This window comes from Athene noctua, chromosome 2 (assembly GCF_965140245.1).
Source record: "Athene noctua chromosome 2, bAthNoc1.hap1.1, whole genome shotgun sequence".
Taxonomy (NCBI): Eukaryota; Metazoa; Chordata; class Aves; order Strigiformes; family Strigidae; genus Athene; species Athene noctua.
Genome location: NC_134038.1, coordinates 145,746,229 through 145,767,936, shown reverse-complemented (window position 1 = coordinate 145,767,936; position 21,708 = coordinate 145,746,229). Strand labels below are relative to the sequence as shown.

The 21,708-nt window shown below is 36.1% G+C and overlaps 1 protein-coding gene across 2 annotated transcripts in view; it reads left to right on the top strand.

The window, feature by feature from the left end:
* TOP2B (DNA topoisomerase II beta) overlaps window positions 1-21,708 on the top strand; it is a 65,246-nt gene that overhangs the window by 24,388 nt on the left and 19,150 nt on the right. For both annotated transcript variants that reach the window (XM_074900545.1, XM_074900544.1), the window contains exons 8-19: window positions 37-210; window positions 6,219-6,320; window positions 6,402-6,539; window positions 8,077-8,215; window positions 12,337-12,494; window positions 13,218-13,343; window positions 14,194-14,304; window positions 14,392-14,497; window positions 14,694-14,803; window positions 18,363-18,455; window positions 18,549-18,663; window positions 20,954-21,075. In XM_074900545.1, the coding sequence (XP_074756646.1) occupies window positions 37-210; window positions 6,219-6,320; window positions 6,402-6,539; window positions 8,077-8,215; window positions 12,337-12,494; window positions 13,218-13,343; window positions 14,194-14,304; window positions 14,392-14,497; window positions 14,694-14,803; window positions 18,363-18,455; window positions 18,549-18,663; window positions 20,954-21,075 (1,494 nt within the window). The remainder of the gene's footprint in view (window positions 1-36; window positions 211-6,218; window positions 6,321-6,401; window positions 6,540-8,076; window positions 8,216-12,336; window positions 12,495-13,217; window positions 13,344-14,193; window positions 14,305-14,391; window positions 14,498-14,693; window positions 14,804-18,362; window positions 18,456-18,548; window positions 18,664-20,953; window positions 21,076-21,708) is intronic.

Below are 21,708 nucleotides of genomic sequence, written 5' to 3'. Positions count from 1 at the left end.
GCAAAGAATAGTAATTGTTATTTGCATTATTCATAGGTAAATGGATTTCGCAGTTACGTAGATCTTTACGTAAAAGACAAGCTGGATGAAACTGGAGTTGCGCTCAAAGTTATTCATGAAGTTGTGAATGAACGATGGGATGTGTGCCTCACTTTAAGTGAAAAAGGGTTTCAGCAAATCAGCTTTGTAAATAGTATAGCTACCACAAAGGTGAGTAGTTAAATGATAAAAAATATAAATGATCAAAATGTGTGCTGAGGTTATGCCCAGTCAGATACATGATAAAAAAATAAATCTGGGTTACTAAAAATAAATAGGTGAGATAATCTTTTGCATGAGAGGTTCTGGCAGAGCAATTTGAATGCAATCAAAATACATTAATGGTAGTATTTCCAAATATGTAGTAGTTTTTAAAACACTAGTAATCAGTATTGGTGATACTAATATCTTATATGAGCATACATGGTTAAATAGAAAATGAATGGAATGATTTTGTTCCTTCCTTTCTGAGACATTGTAATAAAATAATTCTGAAATTAAGGTAAAAAAAGCGCACAAACCCCTTTAAAGCTAGTGTTAGAAAGTTTTGGAGGGGAAAAATGGCTTTTGGTGTTCTTGAAAAATGGCTTTCCATCTACTGCTTTATGATGTATAAAACTGGCCTGAAATGTTGAGATTAATGCTATTTGCATTTCTACGTAAGGGGATCTAGGTGTTCTCTACTTATAAGCAACTATAGTAGTAGTGAATTTATATCATAGGAGATCTTCAGTTATGTTAAGGCAGGATTACGCTCAGCGTACTAAAACACAATCTTTGTCCTCAGATTGCTGGGGGGTGGTCAGGCACCAAGGCAATTACCTTAAATCAACTAGTGTAACTCTCACTTATGCCCATTCAGTGTGGCCCAGGTTTAGGCATCTGGGATCCACCATTGTGAAAGAAAGTCTTTTGTCATTTCTCTTCACAAATTGTACTGGATGAGTGATCTAACAACAGTCAAGCCGTTCTAGTCAGTGGTGAGGATGTGTTTTGAGCTTCCCGAAAGATAAGAGTTTGTAATCAAATACTTAAAAACACCTCCTTGCTTGTATCTCTCTTCTAAGAGTTAAACAGAAGAAAATTCTGATGGTAGCGCAAGTGGTTTGTAAGCACCAGTGGTTACTCTAAATGGGGTCCTAGTCTAGGCAGGTGCCCGGAAATACCAGTCTTGGTGGTAGATGATGTGTAGTCAGTGTTTTGGTGGTATATAATTTTTACTGTATGACTTCTTCCAGTGTCATTTCAGTGTAGCTGAACAAGCGTTCAGTGGAAAGGGGGATAGTTTAATTCACTGTAGAATATTTACTTTCTAAGTGTGCATTTTAATTAAATGCTTATCTGATACTTATCTAAACGAGGGACAAATGTACAACAAATGTATCTTGTAGCTGAAAGTTTTAATTCAGGCCTCTTTATGCAACATAAAGAAGAAAAATAGCATGACCTTAAAGATGCATACAATACCTTTATGAAGAAGCTGGCAATGTAGAGAAACTTATGTTTGATATCAAGTTAAGAAAATGTATTCGAAAAACATGAATACTTACTGACTTAAATATATTGCATACACTTACTCAAAAGATTTTGACTCTTTTGGATCAATTTTCACCCATCATGCCGTTGCACATACATTGTTATCATATATTCTTTAAGAAAATTCATAGAAAAAGTACTGTGTATTCTTCAAAGGTAAGTGTTGTAATTTCTAGTTTTTCCCGCTCTCCCAATCCATGCCTTATGTGTGTGACTGGATGTGGAATGTTCGGGGCCGGTGAACCACCTCACCAGCAATTGATGTGCAACTACCCACTGATGAGACATAATGGCTAGTAACTAACTGCGTCAACTGCCTGTCCCCTTATCTGCTAACAGGTGAGGAGCTCATTTCAGCTGTTTTTTGGTTATTTATCGCTGTTTGCTGAAAGCTTTTCATTTCTGTTTCTGGATAAATTTCACCCAGTTGTAACTTCCCTTCCACCTTTTTTAAACTTGCTTTAAATTCCAAACAAGTTTTTTTTTTTTTTTTGGTTGACGGGGTTTTTTTTTTGAGTGGCATGTAGAAGGTCAGGCAGTATGTTGAGGCACAACTCCCTTGTTTTGTTCTTGTAAATCTGAACCTTGGTCAGGTCCCCATTTATTCACAGATTTGCCACAGTAGACCACCACTGAAGGTGACTTCAGGCTCTGAGGCAGCTTTTGAAAGAATGTTTGTAGCTGTCGTGGTTGTGCAGATAACCTTTAGTGAGACTTGTATTTAAACTGATTAAATATGGTTGTCTCAAGTTCTGAATTTCTAATAGTAGCTGTAGTGGAAATTGTAGCAGAAACTTCAGTTATTAACATAGCAATATAATGATATTTATAATATGGTAGCACTGCTAACTGTAATACTACTAATCATTTTAGCAGAATGCTCAGCTGATACAGATGCAGTGTCAGATGATAGACTTGGATGGAGGGAACATCCCAGCCTGTTAAAATTTGGGAGTTCAGCAAGAAATTTAGGACCATTCCAGAGCGTGATGTTTTCAGATTTATTCTAATAAAATAAATATAATAGAAAACAAATGCACAAGAAAACAGGATTTTATTTGTACAGCTAATTAAATGAAAACTGCAAATTTATAATTAGCTCTTGGATTTGTTTGCCATATGAACCATTTATCTGTCCATAGAATTTAAATACAGCTTATCTCAGAATTAATTGAGGCTGTTGACTATTGATGATTTTATGAATAGAATGTATATAGGAGCCAGTCTAAGCTTCATTTTTAAGATTTTGATTGTTACCATTTCATTAGATGTCTTTGCATCCTGAAGCTTGCAAGACTGGGATTCAGTTCTAATGGTTACCTTCTAGGAAAAGAAGGTTATGCAGTTTTAGTGCTCTTTCTCATAATACAGTAGTCAAAATAATCATTGACAGCCCTCTAGATTTAGAGGGTATTTTTCTTTTTCTGTCTTGTATTAAAATGTACTGACAGCTGGGGCAGTTGTAGACTGTTATGCTTCTATAGTGGGTAAATGTGCCACCTACTGGTGAGATGGTTGAAAGGTTCCCAACTTTGAGCTCTGAACATCCCTCACTCATTGCTACACACTAAGAATGGATACAGGAATGGGGAACTGTTATAATATCTAATCTTCTAAGAACAAGAATTACTGGTAAGTAGCTATTTTTTGATATGTCAGCTGTTAGTTTTAGCAAAATATTTCAAGTGCTGAAATTGTAAAGAAAAATTGCTAAAGTTGTAAGTACAAAAATATACTGATATATTCCCGTAAGCATAAGTTTTCAGTAACGTGATGAGTAAAAGTAATGCATTTTAAAATTGCCATTCAAATGTGGAATGATTTTTGAAACATGTAATTTGATATTTTCCTGTAGTAGCTTTTCTTTACAGTTTGGAAATGGATTTATTTTTCTTTAAAGTGGCAGGATGTTGGTGGATCAGCTTTCACTTGAACTCTACCTATGCTGAAATTGTCATCCATATGTGAATAAAAGCTTGTGTTTTAATTTCGGTGGGTTTGGGGGTTGGAGTGGGTTTTTTTTGTTTGGTTGGTTTTTTTAAGAAGAAATGCCATAAGAAAAATACTTGTATGTATGGTGCTTCGAAAACACACTAGTGGTTTGTGTTGCTGTTTAGTAGGTGACTCTAGAGACTGACAGAAACCACAGATGGTTTCTTTGAAGTGCAAGTACTGGTTTGGTTATGACTAATAATGTTTACCACCTTAAGCCATTTTTTTACTTCCTCTTTTTTAATTTTCATCTCTACTTTCTACATGAAGATAACACAGCTACTATCTCCCATTAATTTAACCACTTCACATCTTCTTCAGTCTTTTCAGATGCATGCTTTGCTGTAAAATATGGAATCCTAACTTCTGCTAGTTGTTTGTTCTTTCTTTTCCTCTGTCTTTTTGATTGCTGGTTTTTTTTGGGTTTGTTTTCCATTTTTTATGTATCCTATACTTCCTCATACCCATCAAAACTTTTTTTTCTCTTCAGTTCTATTTTTAAAACAGCTTTAAAGAAGGAGATTTTCTTTGTTACCTCATGATGAATGTCTCCATATTCATGTTTTCTTTATTTTGTCTGCCCTAATGCAAATTGCTCTGAACAGAGGAAGCATTATTTAGTCTGTATTTTGGTAAGGCACTAATTGATATTAAGCAAAGGTGATCTTCCTTGTAAAATACTGAGCATTAAGTTAGGTATGTTTTAATTGTATAGGGTATGCCTGCATCACTCCATTCTTTGTTACAAGATAACTTTAGTCAAAACATTATGAACTTTCTAAACAGCCACTAGAATTTAATAATATTATTATCTGTACCTTCTTATCTATAAATTTAAAGGAAGGCATTTGAATAATCAAAACTGTAAACAGCTTTCAGATATCCAGGGCTTTGGGACCATTCATATTTTTGTCATCTTTCCAAAGAAAGCCCTGCTATTTTACCTGTAAGAGAAGTTGTGTTCACGTTGGACTTGGAAATATTTAAATATATTTATCACCATTGGTTTAGGCAATTTCAGTAGTTGTCGTTCCATAGAATTAAAGACTACAGGATACATACCTTCAAATACTAATTGTTTTATCTATGAAATAAGTTTTTGTGCTGTTTCAGTCTTTACTAGTGCTTCTGATTCAGATTGCTACTTCACTGTAGAATATACCCCATAATTGTTAGATTTCTTTTACACTTGTAAATTAGTAGTTATTTTTAGGATGTAACAGATCTATAATAGACTTTTTTTTTTTTCCAGAAAGCTTCTGTTAAATGCCTTTATTTTCTAAGCAAATTAATCTCAAAATTACTTGTATTCTAGCAGTATGTTTTGGGGTTTTTTTTTGTAGCTGGTTTAAAGTTAAAGCCCAAAGAGAATTGTAGCTAGAGAAGGTGCAAGAAACTTTGGGACACCTTCTGAAGGTGTTCACATGCTTACTGCTTCCCTATTTAGACTGAATTTCATCAATAGTAAAACCAGTATTTAAACATTTTCATCACCCTGCTGTATTGCAAAGCATGAGTTATATGGCTTAAAAAAGGTAACTTTTCTGACTTGTTACTTCCAAAGTTTCACTACATAAGTATAATAATTTTCTTGAGGATCTATTGTGCTAGGGATTGGGAGGTGAATGCATTGCCTCCATCAAAAGTTTTCTCGCAATAATGGCTTCACTTGAAATACCTAGTTGCAAAGGCCTTAAGCAAGGATAAACAGTACTCAGGGTCCCTTTAGTATAAAGGGAAGAATTGTGATAGGCACCATGAATGTTTTGCTTTCAGCTGTTGTGCGTTGAAGGAACAAAATATTTTTTTTTTCTCCACTATGATGATGCAAGAAATTGCTTATAAGCTTTTTTTTTTTTCTCTCCTTCCCTCTGCATTTGGGCAGTGACTGTAAGGGAGCTTGCTCTCGTTTCAAGGCAGGTAGCAACATGATTATGTAGCTACAAGTTATTGCCCTGTGGTCTTCTAAGGGGTCAGTTTGCCAGCTGAAAGTTAACTGCATGCCCTGTTATGTATCTCTTGTTGCTACATCAGGTATGAATTTGGAGCAGGCTAGCCCCAGGCTAGAAAAGAATGCTAATAGTGTTTATACAGAGCGTTCAGTAAATACAGCTAAGAAAAGGTGAAATGACTTTTGGGAAGGAATAGGCATGGATGCTGTGTATCTGAGGGTGAGCCCCTGAACAGTTTTTTATGAACCAAATGGGGAAAGTTTAATTTGAGGAACAAATGCTTGATGATTTTAGTCCACGATTATATGCCTGTTAAAAATACCTTTTGACAGCCTCGTGCTGTTGCGGGTACCATCCCAGTGCTACAGAGTAATTTTCAGATCTGCCATACTCTTAAGGTTTTGTACCCTGTTACAAGCTGTAAGCAGCTACATTTGAAGTTCACCGCTGTAGAGTGGATGAAAGGTCTGCTGCTTGTGTTCCCTGTAACATCCATCATCCTCACTTGTATGAAGACTGTATGATGTGAAAGAGAAACTTTAAAACAAATTCTCCTTTGTTATGCTGCAGTTTATTGTGCATGGATTTCAAAATTTAAGTATGGCTACAGGAACTTTGTTAATACGGCTAAAAGCTATTAGGAAATTTAATGGGTTTGTTCTGTGTGTTGTTTTTTTTTTTCTTTCTTCCCTCATTAAGGGTGGTAGGCATGTTGATTATGTGGTGGATCAGGTTGTGGGGAAACTGATAGAAGTGGTGAAAAAGAAGAATAAAGCTGGAGTTTCAGTGAAACCATTTCAGGCAAGTAACTTTATACAAAAATATTGAAAAAGATGAATGTGGTAATTTTGTTGATTAAGTTGGTTTCTATGTTTTCAACAGGTGAAGAATCATATATGGGTTTTTGTTAATTGCTTGATTGAAAACCCATCATTTGATTCCCAGACAAAGGAAAACATGACATTGCAGCCTAAAAGTTTTGGGTCCAAGTGCCAGCTATCTGAGAAATTTTTTAAAGCAGTAAGTAAAGCATGTTTCTTCTTTTCTTTGAATCAGGAATTGAAATGCTATATTGAGTATATGTATGTTATGTAGCAGAAGATTAATTAGTGCATTATGGTACTCTGGTGACATTACCATACTATGAAAATGGGATGGAGCAATTTCTGTTCATTTTTTGGCCTTAATAATGGAAACAATAACTGTTTGCATGTCGCCCTGGATTTAAAAGCGAGCTTCACCTGATTAGTTCATTTGTGGGAGATTCTGGTATTTATATTGATGAAATGAATTTGACTCTTAAAACCTAAACATAAGCCTTGACTAATTTCTTACGTTATTTTTCTGTAGTTGAGAATGTTGTCCGCCTTATTATTTGGTATCAGTTTTATTGTCTTTCACTGAGGTGAAAAGAAAGGGAAGGAACATATCACATTTACTTACTCTTCCAGTAATCAAGGAAATGCAAAATTGTGGCTGTAGTTTTCAAAGTGATCATTATTCTGGGTGACAACTTTAGAAATTTTGGCTGTAGACAGGCTAAGAATTGCTACTCTAATACTAATGTATCAGTAGAAACATGTGGTAGAGGTTTTTCCTGTACTACATTTTTATAGAAGGAGGGAAAAGCAGAATTCTGTTAGCCTGAACTTATACTGAGTCCTTTTTATGCCAGTAGCATAAACGGAACTCCAGGAGTAAGGAGAATGGTGCCACTGCTAATACTCTTGCCATCAAAATTTGTATAGTGTTTTATTCTTCTAATTCTGTGTTACTGGTGACAGTCTCATCGAACTTACAGGAAAAAATAACACAATCTCATATTTATTCTTCAGATTTTGTTATATATAGTGTATTTCTATCAGTAGGTTTGATTTACAGTGTTACTAATATTCCCAGAAGTAAACGCTGATCTCCAGAGGTTTTAAATGTACAGCAGAATCTCTAACCAATGAGTGCTGTATTATGGGAGATAATGAGAAGCCAAAACTCAGTATTTTCTCCACCTGTATTTTCTTTTGATGTGAAACCAAACCTAAAGCAGTGTTCAGAAAATATGCTACATGCTATTTTTGCTGCAGGTGTGTTTCTTAAATCTGTTTCTCAAGTGGTTGATATAGAGCCTTATTCTTAAATGCTTTTGGTTGTCTTTCAGCCGTTTTCAGTCATTTCCAGAGAAACTTTAAATGGTCATAAATATCTCCTAAGTTACTTTTTGCTGTCAAAGTCCAGGAAGCAGGTGTTTAGTACCTAAGATGTCTCAGCACATCAACCACATAACATAAGGCCACCTCTTATTAGGTCTCAGTCCTTTTTTCCTCCTTCCACCAATTATACAAGGGGTGGAAAAGCAGCTGTGTGAGTGTTGTGTTACTGTTTTGTGTACATGAAATGCTAGACAGTAAGGTATGTGTTAATTCCCTGACCTTTTATATATGGCAGTTTTTAAAATGTAGAGGGCTTTGAGAACCAGTGTTTGGTTAGTGACTTAAAATTGAGATACAAGAATCTGCTGTATTAACTTTTCTCATCCACAACTCTGATCTGTTGCTTACAGGCCTCTAACTGTGGTATCATAGAGAGTATTTTGAATTGGGTCAAATTTAAGGCACAAACTCAGTTGAACAAAAAATGTTCATCAGTGAAACACAGCAAAATCAAGGGCATTCCGAAACTGGATGATGCTAATGATGCTGGTAAGAGTACTTATTTTTAATGTCTTTGATGTTTCATAGATTTTTTTTTTTTACAGACATCAGCATTTTCAATCTGACTTTATTTCTCACCCTTATGTATTTTTTTAATAAAAATATTTCTAGGTTTCTAAACTTCCTAGAACTAGAATTAAAGTGTGATGGTGAGTTTGATATTAGGAACACCATCCTCTCCAGGGTAGAGAATTAATAATGCTGAACAAAAGTGGGAGCTGAGTTCCATATTGAAAGACTGCATATGTTTTCCAGCTAAATAGTGTTACCACTATACTATTCTGGAGGTGACTAGTCTTCTTGACCTTTCTAACATAAAAAGATCAGAATCTTTATAGGGTCACAAGCTATAGGAAGTAGATCACGTAGTGTGCAGGCCTGAGGGAATGGTTCAAGAGACTTTTTCCGTGAGACTTTAAAACCTATTAGGTTGCTGTCTGGGAATATAGGGCAAACTGGCTTGGTTCCTAGCACAGATACGAGTCAGGATCAGCTGGCAATCTTTGTGCCGATAGCAATGGGATGCGAGCTGTCCTTGAATTATTTGAGGGGCACATGTGAATAGGGCTTGAAATGTTGCCATCCTGTGCCATCCAGTGTTAGTTGATTTTTAATACATCCTTACATTAAGCAAAGAGAGAAATTGGAATGAAGTAGGTGGGTGGGTTAAGTAGGTAAAAGCATGGTAAAAAGACTTTTTTAAACTCCAGTGTTCAAGTCAAAGATGACTTAATGAGATGATTAATTCTGTTTAATTTACCTCCCCTTCTTTTTGAGTACTTGGGCTCAGGTTATTAATTCTTTTAATTGAGGTTTCCTCAGTATTTTATTACTTCTCCAGTTATTCAGATGTCATATTTTGCCTCAAACGTTGATAGTTATGTCTCCTTTAACTAGTGTTTTGCTTGTGGAATTTGTATTCCTTAGTCACATGCATGTTCCTGGTATTTTTCTTGCCTAGAAATGATGTGTTTTTATGGATGTCAAGCCTAATGTTCATAAATAACATCATGAATGATTTTGGATATACTGTCTACATCGGGTTCTTTTCTTTTTAGCTCTGCTTTGGACACCAGGCTTCAAATTCATTCCTTACTCAGGTTTTTTTTCACTGAGGGTGAGAGGAAGGAAGAACCTCTAATGGGGGCTGAATACAGTATTACAGTGCCTTTTACCCTGAAACTTCCTCAACTAAGAAGGCATGTAGGGATTCATTTGGGCTCAACACTGATACTTAAAGTTGTGCGTGGCTTGAATCCCTGTTACCCCGGTATTTCTCTGCTGTCTAGTTACGCAGATATGAGAGCAGGAAGTCTGCATGTCCCAAGGAGGCTTACCTAGGTATTGGTTTATTGAAGGTCTGGAACATACTAGATTTCTCACACTGAAGGCATTGCACATTCAGGGTGGACCTACAGGAAGGCAGAGAGGCTTTCAGTTTCTGAATACAATGTGTGTTGTCATATTCATGCTTGTCCTGATTTTCTGAAGTGTCTCATATACTGGCAAAGATGTTTTAAAATGGAGGAATGTAAATAATACTAAGTTTAGTAAAAAGTTCTTTAGTCCTTTTTTTTTTTTTTTTTCAAAGTCTGAAGGTACTATATGGATCATCTGTTCACTCTTGAAAATCAATAGGATTTTTTGTTTGTGTTGCACAAATTAAGCTAATACTATAATCAGGATCTCTGAACTCTATAAAAAGCTGCTTTCATTGAGAAAGAGAAGGCAGAAGATAAAACACAAGAGTGACTCCTTTAGTGTGGCTGAGTGTATTGGTTGCTCTGCTCTTGAGAACTTGTCTTAGTGAACTTTAGTTAGTGACTGCACCTGACTGAAAGCTTAATGTTTCTTAACATAAGGGGAAAAGGTTGTCCTGGTGCCATGGAAATTCATTAATGAATGCACAGACAAAACACTGTAGAACTATCCATCTTTCTTTCTGTCTTTGGGATCTTAATAGAAAGGATTGGGGATTCTCAAGGTTAAGGGAAGGACTGTACCTTCTCTTTCTGTGTGTGAGAGGTGGTGATCATTTCTAGGTCCAAAAAATTCAACTCTTCACTGTATGAATGCTTGCTGTGAATGTGCACATAACTAGAGCATATCGTGAAGAGTTACACGAAATAGTCCTTTCTAAAGAATTTCAGATCTCTTCAGAAGCTGGAGAAAGGATTAAACAGATGCATGAAGATACAGTTTTGGGGAGGTTGCTTTCATTCATGTGTGTCACACAGAGGTTATCTGTAATCTGGCAGCAAAATACAGTAGTTCTATTTGATGTCGTTGTGTTTCAGGACAAATAAGTATTTGGAAGGATTATAGGAATTGCACTCTCATAAGCACCCCAAATTAGTTGAGGCAACAGGGTTGGCTTTGGTTTCTAATAGCAGGTGACAGTAGTTGTTGGACTGAAGTAGTCCAGTGCAGCTGGGAGAGAGTAGTGTCTGGCCACAGACCCCTCTGGCTCTAATTCTTCCTGTGGATTTTAGATTTAATTTTTATTTCAGGAGTGAATTTGTAGCTGAGGTCCAACATCCACAGGTTTCTTGGGTGTCAGGTGCCACTGAATTTTTGAATCAATACTGGTTAATCCTGAGGAATGGGAGAGAGCTGTATCTGTACAGTGATGTACTTGCTGCAGATTTCCTCCCCCACTGAAAAGAATGAGTCCTATGCCTGGTCATTCTTGCTTTCTTGAGATCTTGATGAGGTATACATAGTTCTATGGCTTGTTGGAGGAGAAGAGGTAGAAATGAAAGGAAAATAATCAGGAATAGGAATACGGGATTGCAAAGGAGCAGCAATATTACTAAATCTGGTGAAGCATAAAAGCATTCTTTCAACTTACCAGTTCATATAGTTTTCTCTTTTTGTTCTTTAGAGCTGTGTTCAGGAAAATACCTGGCACATAGCAGTTAATTTCATGGAATTGCAAATGATCGCATCCATTCCAGAAGAAAGTGCACCTGGATGATATTCAGATGTGTTTTCTGCAGTTCATTTAGGAAAAAGATTGGCTGTCATATATTCTAAACCAGTAGACTAGTATTTTTCTTGGTATTTGGATTCCACCTTGCTGATAGCATGGTAGCTATTGACACCTTTTGATACAGTGTGAATAGCTGCCTAATTTAGATTATATTAAGCCATATGTCTGATGCAGAAGACCAAAGATGTTGAATGTTAAGTTCTGTGTAATAGGGTTGTTTTTACCTACCAGGTAAAGGCAAATCAAAGCACCTATTTTAAATACCAATATATTCAAAACTATCTTATTAACAGTTTGTGAAACTCAACCACCTTGAAGTTTTTTGCAGTCTTTCATACCACTTGACCTTGGTAAAATAGCAAAACTGCTTAATGAGCATTTGGACCCTTGGAAAAGAGCGAGTTCCTTGTTTGAACCTCATTATTTTAAACATGTATTCAACTATTGCAGTTATAATAAACAGAACAGTTTTGAGAACACTGGACACACAGGCACCAAAATGCAGTGTGTCTTGTAGAATCAAAATTACATTATTAGTAAAATTTTGTTTCTTCTGTTGGAGAAATTTCCAAGAATGTGTAATAAGTGCACATGTTCTAATTTTTTGAGCTTTTTTGTGAAATTTTTCTTACAGCTGCCTGGCTTCAGTCAATGGACAATTAGAAAAAAAAAGTTATTTAGTAAGTTATTTCTGAAAACATACTGCGAGGAAAGGGAGAGTGCAGAATGGAATAACTCCTGTAATATAACTCAGATATGCATAACGTTTTTGTGTAAAAAATTTGCAGCTAGAAAAGGGGAATGGTAAAGGTACAGAAGCAATGTGTCTCTTGTGCAGGTGTGTGGGGATGCCACCAGTGCATCCCATTTTGTTTATTTTGCTCCTTGTCCATAGCAATCCATAGTGTATTGCTAAGGGCAAGGATAATTATTCTTGTTGTGTAGTTTTAGTGGTATGGAGGGCCATCCCTGAAAATAGAAATTCAGCCTATTTAAATTACTTGATGTAGAGAAGGAAGAATATTCATTACTGATGCAACTGTATTTTTGTTATTTGAGTTTAAAAGTTATGCTTTCTGATTGTTTTGCCTTGCTTCTCCTTCTTCCTGGACTGCAGGTGGCAAACATTCCTTGGACTGCACGTTAATATTAACAGAAGGAGACTCTGCCAAATCTTTAGCTGTCTCTGGCTTAGGTGTTATTGGTAGAGACAGATATGGAGTATTCCCACTCAGGGGTAAAATTCTCAATGTTCGAGAAGCTTCTCACAAACAGGTGAGTATTCTTGACATCTCGTTTTAGCTGACAAATAGATGTCTCCTGTTCCTTTTTGATTCCTAGGGTTACTGCTTCATATTTTAATTTCTATATTTTCATGAAAATCTTGTGGCTGGGATTTCATAAAGTACCACTGGCTACTTTAAAGTCTGGGATAAGCCTGGAAATATTAAGTTTAGTAGCGCAGTGCTGGAATGATAAAATTCTTTTCTTCATAAGTGCAAGGAAATTCTGCTATGACTCATTAACGTTTTTCATTAATACTTAAAAAACCTAAAATTTTATATTCTCTCCATTGTCACATGATTTCGCTGACTTGCAGTTTAAGGCAGTAGCAGCAGCGTTACCCCACTGCATTGCTTCTGCGGCCCTCTGTAATTTGCTATAATAAGAGTTGTGTTGCAGATGTGCATAGAAATAGGGGAAAGAAGGCAGCTTTGTGAGATGACTTTTTGTTACATACACTTTTCTCCCTGCCTTTTGGACCCAAAGTACTCTGGCTGTAGAGCAGAAAGGAAGTGGTGCAGTCTTGAGAATCTGCATGTACAGAAGAAATATTTACAACTGTGAAGACTGCAAGGGGGTTGGGGATAAAAAGGTTATGAATTTGAGGTAGGGGTGCATTGAAAAAGTAGCTATAAAGCCCATCTAAAAAAGATTGGGGTATTTATGAATTTTTACTTTTTACACTGACTGCAAAGGTGAATTTTTTTTATACAGATTATGGAAAATGCAGAAATCAACAACATCATCAAAATAGTTGGACTACAGTACAAGAAAAGCTATGAAGATCCAGAATCTCTGAAAAGTCTGAGATATGGAAAAATTATGATCATGACAGATCAGGTTAGTCTGAAAGTCACAGGTTTTAATATACAGAGCTTCTTAAAATGTGGCTTGCTGCAATTTGGTAGGTTACATTTTTGTGCATTATAATCTGTCTCTGTGTTATAGCAAGATGGATGTATTCAGAGGGGATCCCTAATGTATGAGGTTTCTTCATGGGAATAATTTATCTGTGTGTTGTTTTGGTTACTCCGAACGAACAAATTAACTTTGTTGCACAGTAGCAGAGGTGCCTAAAGTAATAAAAACATGTATAAACAAGAGTGCTTTTCATAACTCAACAATATATTGAAAGTAAGGATAAAAAGGGAACAGTAGATGAGGGAGTAATGCTAGAAAGTCTGGGAGATATAAGAATGCAGGCAACTATTTTTGGATAAGCTCACAAAGTGTTCTGTCTACTGTTTAGATTTTTGAAGTCTAGGAATCTTATGCTTTGGATATTTGTGAAGTTTTGTTATTTTTTCCCTGAGAGGTTGAATATCGAGCATCTTAACACCAATGAGAACTATGGGCCAGGCTTGGCTTTCTTCTACAAAGATTCAGCTCCATGGTGTCTGGGAGAGCTGTCTACTTCTCAGAAAACATGTCACAGGCAAAGAAACCTTTGAGCTGCAGCTGTGGTCTTGGCTTGGAAGAGCTTATTATTAGCTCAGATATAGTGCCATTCACAGGTGGCTATTTTATACCCAAGTCCCATTTGGAATCCAAATTAAAACTAGCTGTTCCGTTCTGTGTTTTCTGTCAACAGACATTGTTTTGATGTAGCTAGGCCAGTAAGTGTGGTGTTTTTGTGGTTTTGGGGGATCGGACATTTTATAAGATTGTTTATTTTCATGTTCTGATTCAGGATCAAGATGGATCTCACATAAAAGGCTTGTTGATCAATTTTATTCATCACAATTGGCCATCACTGTTGAAACATGGTTTTCTTGAGGAATTCATCACTCCTATTGTAAAGGTATGGGTTCTATTAATAAGGTTTTATGTATGACTTACAGTGCAACAGAAAAGTTGATCAGGTTTTTTTGGGTTTTATTTTTTAAAGGCAAGCAAAAATAAGCAAGAACTTTCATTCTATAGTATTCCTGAATTTGATGAGTGGAAGAAGCATATGGAGAATCATAAAGCATGGAAGATAAAATACTACAAAGGTTTGTTTGAAAACAAATAATGAACCTCATGAATCTAAAAATACACAATAAATGAGTGCTATGAAGTTTTGTCTGTAGCTGTTTTCTTGATAGTATCTTCTGTAATGATTTTATAATATTCCCAGTAAAATAAAAGGGGTAAAATAATAAAACTTAAATTCTGAGCATTGAGTAACTACTTCTTTTTATCCTGCAGGTTTGGGTACCAGCACTGCTAAAGAAGCAAAAGAATATTTTGCTGATATGGAAAGACATCGGATCTTATTTCGATATGCTGGTCCTGAAGATGACGCTGCCATTACGCTGGTAAGAATTTACAAAAGCGCTTCTATATAATAGGTTTTAGCTTCCATTGTTTGCTGAAAATGGCACATGAGGAAGTCCTAACAGGGTTGGTTTTTTTTCTTTGAGTAACTGAAATAAATACTTTTGGGAGAGAAGAAAGCTTCTGGAAAAGATTTTAGATTTTGGAATAAGAACTTTACCCATGTTATAAAATCAGCTCTACTTTCTGCTTAGTAGCTTTGATCAGTTTTGTTTGGTGTGGATATCAAGAAACGTTACATTCAGACTTCCTTTAAAAGACAGAACATGCAAAAGAGTATTCTGAGTAAGGCAGTAGAGCCCAGACAAGTGATGTTTCACATCTACTTAGGGATCTGAATTTTATTTCTGAGCAAGTAAGATCAGATAAATATTACTTATTCATTGAAGATATATCAGGGTGGCATACGTGTATTCATGCATGTGTTCTACATATTTGAACTTGAAATATTTTAGGTAGTTGTATGCGGGAAAGTACTTGTGTTTCGAAGAGCTTGTGGAAGGACAAAGGATGGAGTGTCTGGAATGAAGCTGTTTTCTCAAGAAATGTTTTACCTTTTGTCTGCCTCAGATTGCTATTTTAATTGTAGGTGATACTAGAGGGAAAAAGGGGTAGGAGAGAAAAAATAAAAATGGGAAAATGATTTCCATCTTAGACAAAATTACTTTTCCTTATACTGTGGATCCAGTAAAATGGTGTGGTTTTATCAACACAAAGGTATAGTAGGTATCTGTTCTGTTGAAGAAAACCAGCCTGATGTGTCAGGATTTATTTGTACCACTCATTTTACTTCTACCCAAGAGTATATTCTGCCGCTTAAATATAATCCATGTGTGTGGTTTGCCATCCCAGAGTTAGATAGAAAAGGAATCTGTATATTTGCACGTACAGAAAACCAATTGGTGGAGAGACCCTGAACTCACTGGTTAAAACTGAGCTCTATGTTTGTAAATAGACCTCCATATACAGGCTGATATCTGAAGCCATTTCACATGTTAATGGCTGATCCTCACTGTTGTCCAAAATTATATTCTGTCAATTTGAGGTGAAGCTAGTCACCTCTGTTATGCCAGAAGCAACTACTGACTAGTAGTGAAGCTGTTAACAGAAGCTTCACTTACGCTCCTACCCACATTTTCTCTGCTGATAGTTATAAACCCAGCCCTAAATTTACCTCTGGGCATAGATGATGCAGTATTATAGGCTCTGCCAGGCCTCATGACACCTGTAATCTAGGAAAACAAAAATTATTTCATATAGCAAATTCTTCAGCATTCTGAAGAATTCTTTTGCTAGCAATTGAAGTCTGAATAGCCATTTTAAGTGGAGAAATGAAAAAAACGGTTTTGTTCTATTCAAGAATATATATTCGAGAATAATTTTTATTCAAACTTTTATTTCTATTAATTCTATTTTTAATCCATTAAAATAATTATGCTGATCAAGCCCTTGCTCATTTGTCACTTCAGTGGTCTAGAAAAAGTATACACACACTGAAAGGAGATAGAAGAAAACTAAGAATTTAGTCATGTGTTTACAAAAGCCTGATCTTAAACCTTCAGATGTCTGACATTGCGAATTGTCAAGCTTTGTTCACAGAGGAAGTCAATCTTATGCAAAACAGAGTGATATCGCTTAGTCCCTTTCTCAGAGAGTAAGTTGCTAAAGTTTACTATTTGTTGTGTAATACCATGGTCTCCAAGGAAATGAAACTACTCACTGAGATCTTTTGGAGTGCTCCAGTTAGATTCCTTTAAAAAAGATAGTGTTGATGACTGTCGTCTTATGCAGGAGAGTGGTTGAAATCAGGACATGATGGACTCTCTACGTGTTATTCCCCGAGAAAAGACGGCAGTACTTCAACAACTCACAAGATATTCCCAAAGTAGTTGAAACTTTGCTTAAACCACATACTCAGTTTTTATGTAGTTTTCTCTTAGTCTTCTGGAAAAGAAATGGACTGGAGGGGAACTCTATTTCTGTAACAGCACAAAGTCTTTTAGAACATTCCTGTGTCTCTTTGCAGTGATAAGTGATTGCTTTAAAGTGATGCCTTGTCATCATGAAGACTAAGGCCCTCAGTCAGCTGGCCTAAACTCTGGCTGTCTTTTCATGCACTGTCAATTTGTCAAGTTGTGAATTTTCTTAAGGGGACTTTGGCCAACCACTCAAACAGCTACAAATTACTGTCTTTCTGTGGCTGACAGAGCAAACAGGGCATGGAGAGGACAGGAAGATGGGATATTTTCTCTAATACCTTCAGTTAATTTTCTTGATGACAGCTGTCACTTCTCAGTTTCTTGGGACAACTCTGATTTGCTGATTCCCAGGTCAGGATTAAGGTGAAATGACACCAGGGATTCTTCAGTTTGCAAAAATCAATTTTTATTTGGTCACAACAGATATTGGCATGAAACTTTGTCAGTAAGCCTTGCAACCTCTGCAGCAAGTGGTAAACCTCATACCAAACACCGACAACTGCAAACCTTACAACAAGTGGCAGACATGCCCTGACAAGCCTTGCCTTGCATGCGGGGGTACAGAATGAGAGGAAAAAGGAGAGGAAGAGAGGAAAAGAGTGAGAGGGGCAAGGAGGGAGAGAGAAAGAAAAAAAAGGTTTCTCTAGTCCTGGTTCCAGCATTGGTCTACAGGTCTAGTTCTGGAGGGGTGCTGCCACGTAGGGCTTTGACTTGTTTCCTTTTATAATTTCTTGCCTCTCCTCCAGGCAGGCACTTAGACTCAATAGGCTAATTATACATCATGCTTAGTCTGTGCTTCTATAATTTTCCTTGCTTTGGTGCATGTGTAGTTTGAACCTTCAGATTCTTCTAGAAATGGATCAGTGGGCTTGGGTGTTGTTGGGTAGTTACTCCTTGCTTCCTGCAGGTATGACTGTGTCTGACATTTTTTCTTGGCACACATGTTGTAAAAATGGCTTCTCTGTTGGCTTTTTGTGGAGTCACTCAAGATAGGGAAGTTCAGCCTCAGGAAAGTATGGTCCCACCTCTGTGAGATCCCCTCTTTCCTGCCATTACCTGCACAACCCTGACATTTCCATAGAAACTGTTTCCTTTACCAAAGTTCTTTGGGTGTTTGAGTCATTAACTATAGTTTAATTGGACCATCACAACAGCTGGTTATAGTTCAGACTAAATGATTAACCCAACATTAAAATTATTTGGGGAGAGATCCCAATACCTTTAAACTTGTGTGTCAAAGGACAACTCTGATGTGAAGAGAGGAATAAGAAAGGTAAGATTTGTCTAAATGTATACAGATTTTGGGAAAGTAATATAAATTTAAATTATGAGCAGTGAGATATCTGTCAGTTCAGAAAACCTTGTGCAACAGTGTCTGAAGGGTCATGTGCTTGTACTGCTACTTTAACATAAACATTAGTTATATGGATTTTCTTGTCCAAATAAATATTACTGAATACTTGATCAGATAGCACAGTACACTTAAAATTCTGACTAAAGTCACATACATTTACACAAACATATATATGCTCATAATTTAGTGTACTTTTAATGTTTTCAGGCCTTCAGTAAGAAGAAGATTGATGACCGAAAAGAATGGTTAACAAACTTCATGGAGGACAGACGACAGCGTCGGCTACATGGCCTTCCTGAGGTGAGTCCTAAATAATAGTAATAAATCTGGTGGTTGAGATTTAAATGTAATGTAGTTTTTGTATTGAATGAATAATGTATGTGTGTTTTTCAGCAATTTTTATATGGTACAGCAACAAAACATTTGACTTACAATGACTTCATTAACAAGGAGTTGATCCTTTTCTCAAATTCAGACAATGAGAGATCTATTCCTTCCCTTGTTGATGGTAAGCTGATAATTCATTATGATTTGTTGGAACATTGCTCTTTATTGTTGGTTTTTAAGCCTGTGATTCATATTGGAAATCAATGCATTCAAGTAGAGAATATAAGAACTTCTATATTTTTGTTTGTTTTCATTCATATTGTAAAGAATCACCATGTTTCTTCTGTGAGGACGTTTAAGGCTGTGTCTGTGCAGCCTTTTTACTTAACCAGACCTGTTCCCTAGTCCATACAAGTGTTTTGTTTCTAGTCAAACCATCAGAGAAAACAAGTCTTTTAAGTGCTCGTAATAATTAAAATTCAAGCTGCCAGCTGAGTGTGGATGAAGATGCAAATGTTCTCCCTTCAGTCTTAAACCACAGCCAGTGTTTTGGTGGTTACTGACTTTTCCTGTAATCTTGCTAGGGTTCTGTCGACCAGGTTTGCTAACTAACTCTCCCCCTGCGATAGCATGAACATTATAAGAAGCAGTTTATTACACTACAGCTTCATTTGTAAAACTGTCTGCAGACAACATGAGCAGACATACTATTGTCAGTATGCATATGCTTACTAAGATGCAGAAAAAGGGCCTTGAGGTTTCATGTGAGCGGGGGAAAGCACATTTATTTCCACTTTCCAGTACATCTTTTATAGCAAAAGTGGTCAGCCTTCTTGACACTAGAGACCCATCCCAAAATATTGATGCAGCAAGAGCTTTTTGTATTTTAGATGAGAAAGTGGGATAGGTCACAGGTGGATAGGGTAGTAGCTTCCTGGTAGGATGGCACTCCAGCTGTGCTGCAGAATGAGGCTCAGTTAGGTATGCAGATACAGCTCTAGGGAATCAAAGGATATCAGTGTCTGTTTCAACTTCTCCAGACATACTTCCTCCCATAGTTGGGTACTTGGATTAACTTATAGTCTCTATGCAAGCATTTCATAGCTTACTGCTCTGAAGGAAGATTCACTATAGAGCTACATGTTTCAAGAGGTCATTGTTCCTTGTAACATACTCTACTGACTGCTTTTCTCAGAAGCAGCAGAATGATTTTGCTGGAAAAATAAAGAATGAACTTGCAGTAGATAACTGCATTTGAGTTGAAGTTCTCCAAGATTGTGTCTACAGAAGTGTAAGAAAATGAGAAGGGAATTAATTTATATGTTTGTGTGTGTGTGTAGTATAATGTATGTATATTATTACACATGTTGTATATAATTGCTATCAGTTACACATACAATATTGTAACACTAAATATCATATACAATATGCATATATAGTATGTACATTATTATACATCTAATATTTTACATATTATATATATAATTGCTACCAGTGTTTCTGCCAACTTTGGCTGTAGTTCTGTATTCTGGGTGTGGTTATGTGAACCATTCAGTAGATAGTACTCTAGCAATGGTTTTTGTTCTTCAGTATCATCAGGTGATATATAACAAGCTAGTCTGGTGGCAAATCTCAGAAAAAAATGAAGAGGAAGAACATTTTTTACTATCTCTTCACAGTTACTAGTTACCGCTTTTACTCCTTGTTGATTCTTCTGTGTAACGGAAATCCTCTAAGTCTGTCACATTCAATAGATCTTTGGCAGGAAAATGTGATGCAGGCCCATTGTAAAGAAAATTGGATGTTACATATTTAAATGATAGGGAGATTGAAGTCAGTGTCTCTTTTTTCAATTTTTGCTCTTAGGTTTGACCCAGGTTAGTAATGGTAAGGCATAGCAATATTTTACTGCATTTCAGAAATGTATATGAATTAAAGCACTGAATAGATCAATAAGCAGGATCTAAAACTGGTTATCAGTTCCAGGTAACATGCAGACAAAATGATGCAATCCCTTCCACACAGGTGATGTACTTAGTGTGCTTAAACAATAAAAATAAATCAGAAGATCAAAGAGACTGGCTTCTTTCGTAAAACTTTAAAAGAACTAAAAGGGAGACAAATAACATATCTTTTTTTGAGTTTTAATGAGTCTTTGAGTATTTCACAGAAATGTAAGATTTCAGAGTGCTTTAAAAATACATATAAGCTACAGGCACAGTTAACAGAGCTGAATTTGTGTTGATATTCTTAGAAAAAATATTTAAGTTTCCACTTTTCTGGTAACTTTCAGTTTGGTAAAAAATTCTTTTATTATTTTAAAAGTGCAGAGATTCATTTGTTTTTTTGTTATTATTATGGTGTGAATTTGTTTCCTAATGTTTAGGCTTATTTTGAGGAGGCAAAACAAGTTCATTACTTAAAAACATGTGATTCTGTATGTGTTGAAAATCAGAAATTCTTCTTAATAGGTTTAAAACCAGGACAACGCAAAGTTTTATTCACTTGCTTTAAGAGAAATGATAGACGTGAAGTAAAGGTTGCTCAACTGGCTGGTTCTGTTGCTGAAATGTCAGCTTATCACCATGGGGAGGTGAGTGTGAAGGATGGTAAAATTGTAAGGATTTTTAGCCTATGTAAAATATTATGTAAATGTTTACTGTATTGAAACTGCAAACCTATTGACTGTAAATCTACTAATCATGGATTTACTTTTATAGAAAATTAACAAAACAGCATGTAGCTTAATAAGACAATGTATTTCCATTCTTTTCAAGTCTTTGTGTGCAGTGATATCCCAAATAGTTTGTGGGTTGTGGTGAAATCGTAGGTAACTAATTCCCTAGGTAACTTTTACATTCTCAAATCATAGGAATATAGGAACTATGTACTAGGACACTTTTTGTCTTAAACAAGAAATAGATACTGTTCTTTGAAAACCTGATACAGTGTTTGGAACAAAGATTATTTCTGTCTCCTGTTTTCTTTATATTTATCTGAAATACTAGCAAGAGTTGTCATATTTAACAGTGTCTCTCCTTCCCTTCTTCTCTCCCTTTAAAAGTAATGAGTAGTAGTTTGTGCAGTAGTAAGTGCAGTCAGTTTGCACCCCTTTCATTCCTCCAGAGAAGTGCTTTAGGAAAAATGGAGAAGCCCAGGTGTTTTCATAAGCATAGAGTGTAAGGACAGTTAAATCAAGGAGGCAATGTGACTGTGGAATAGGAAG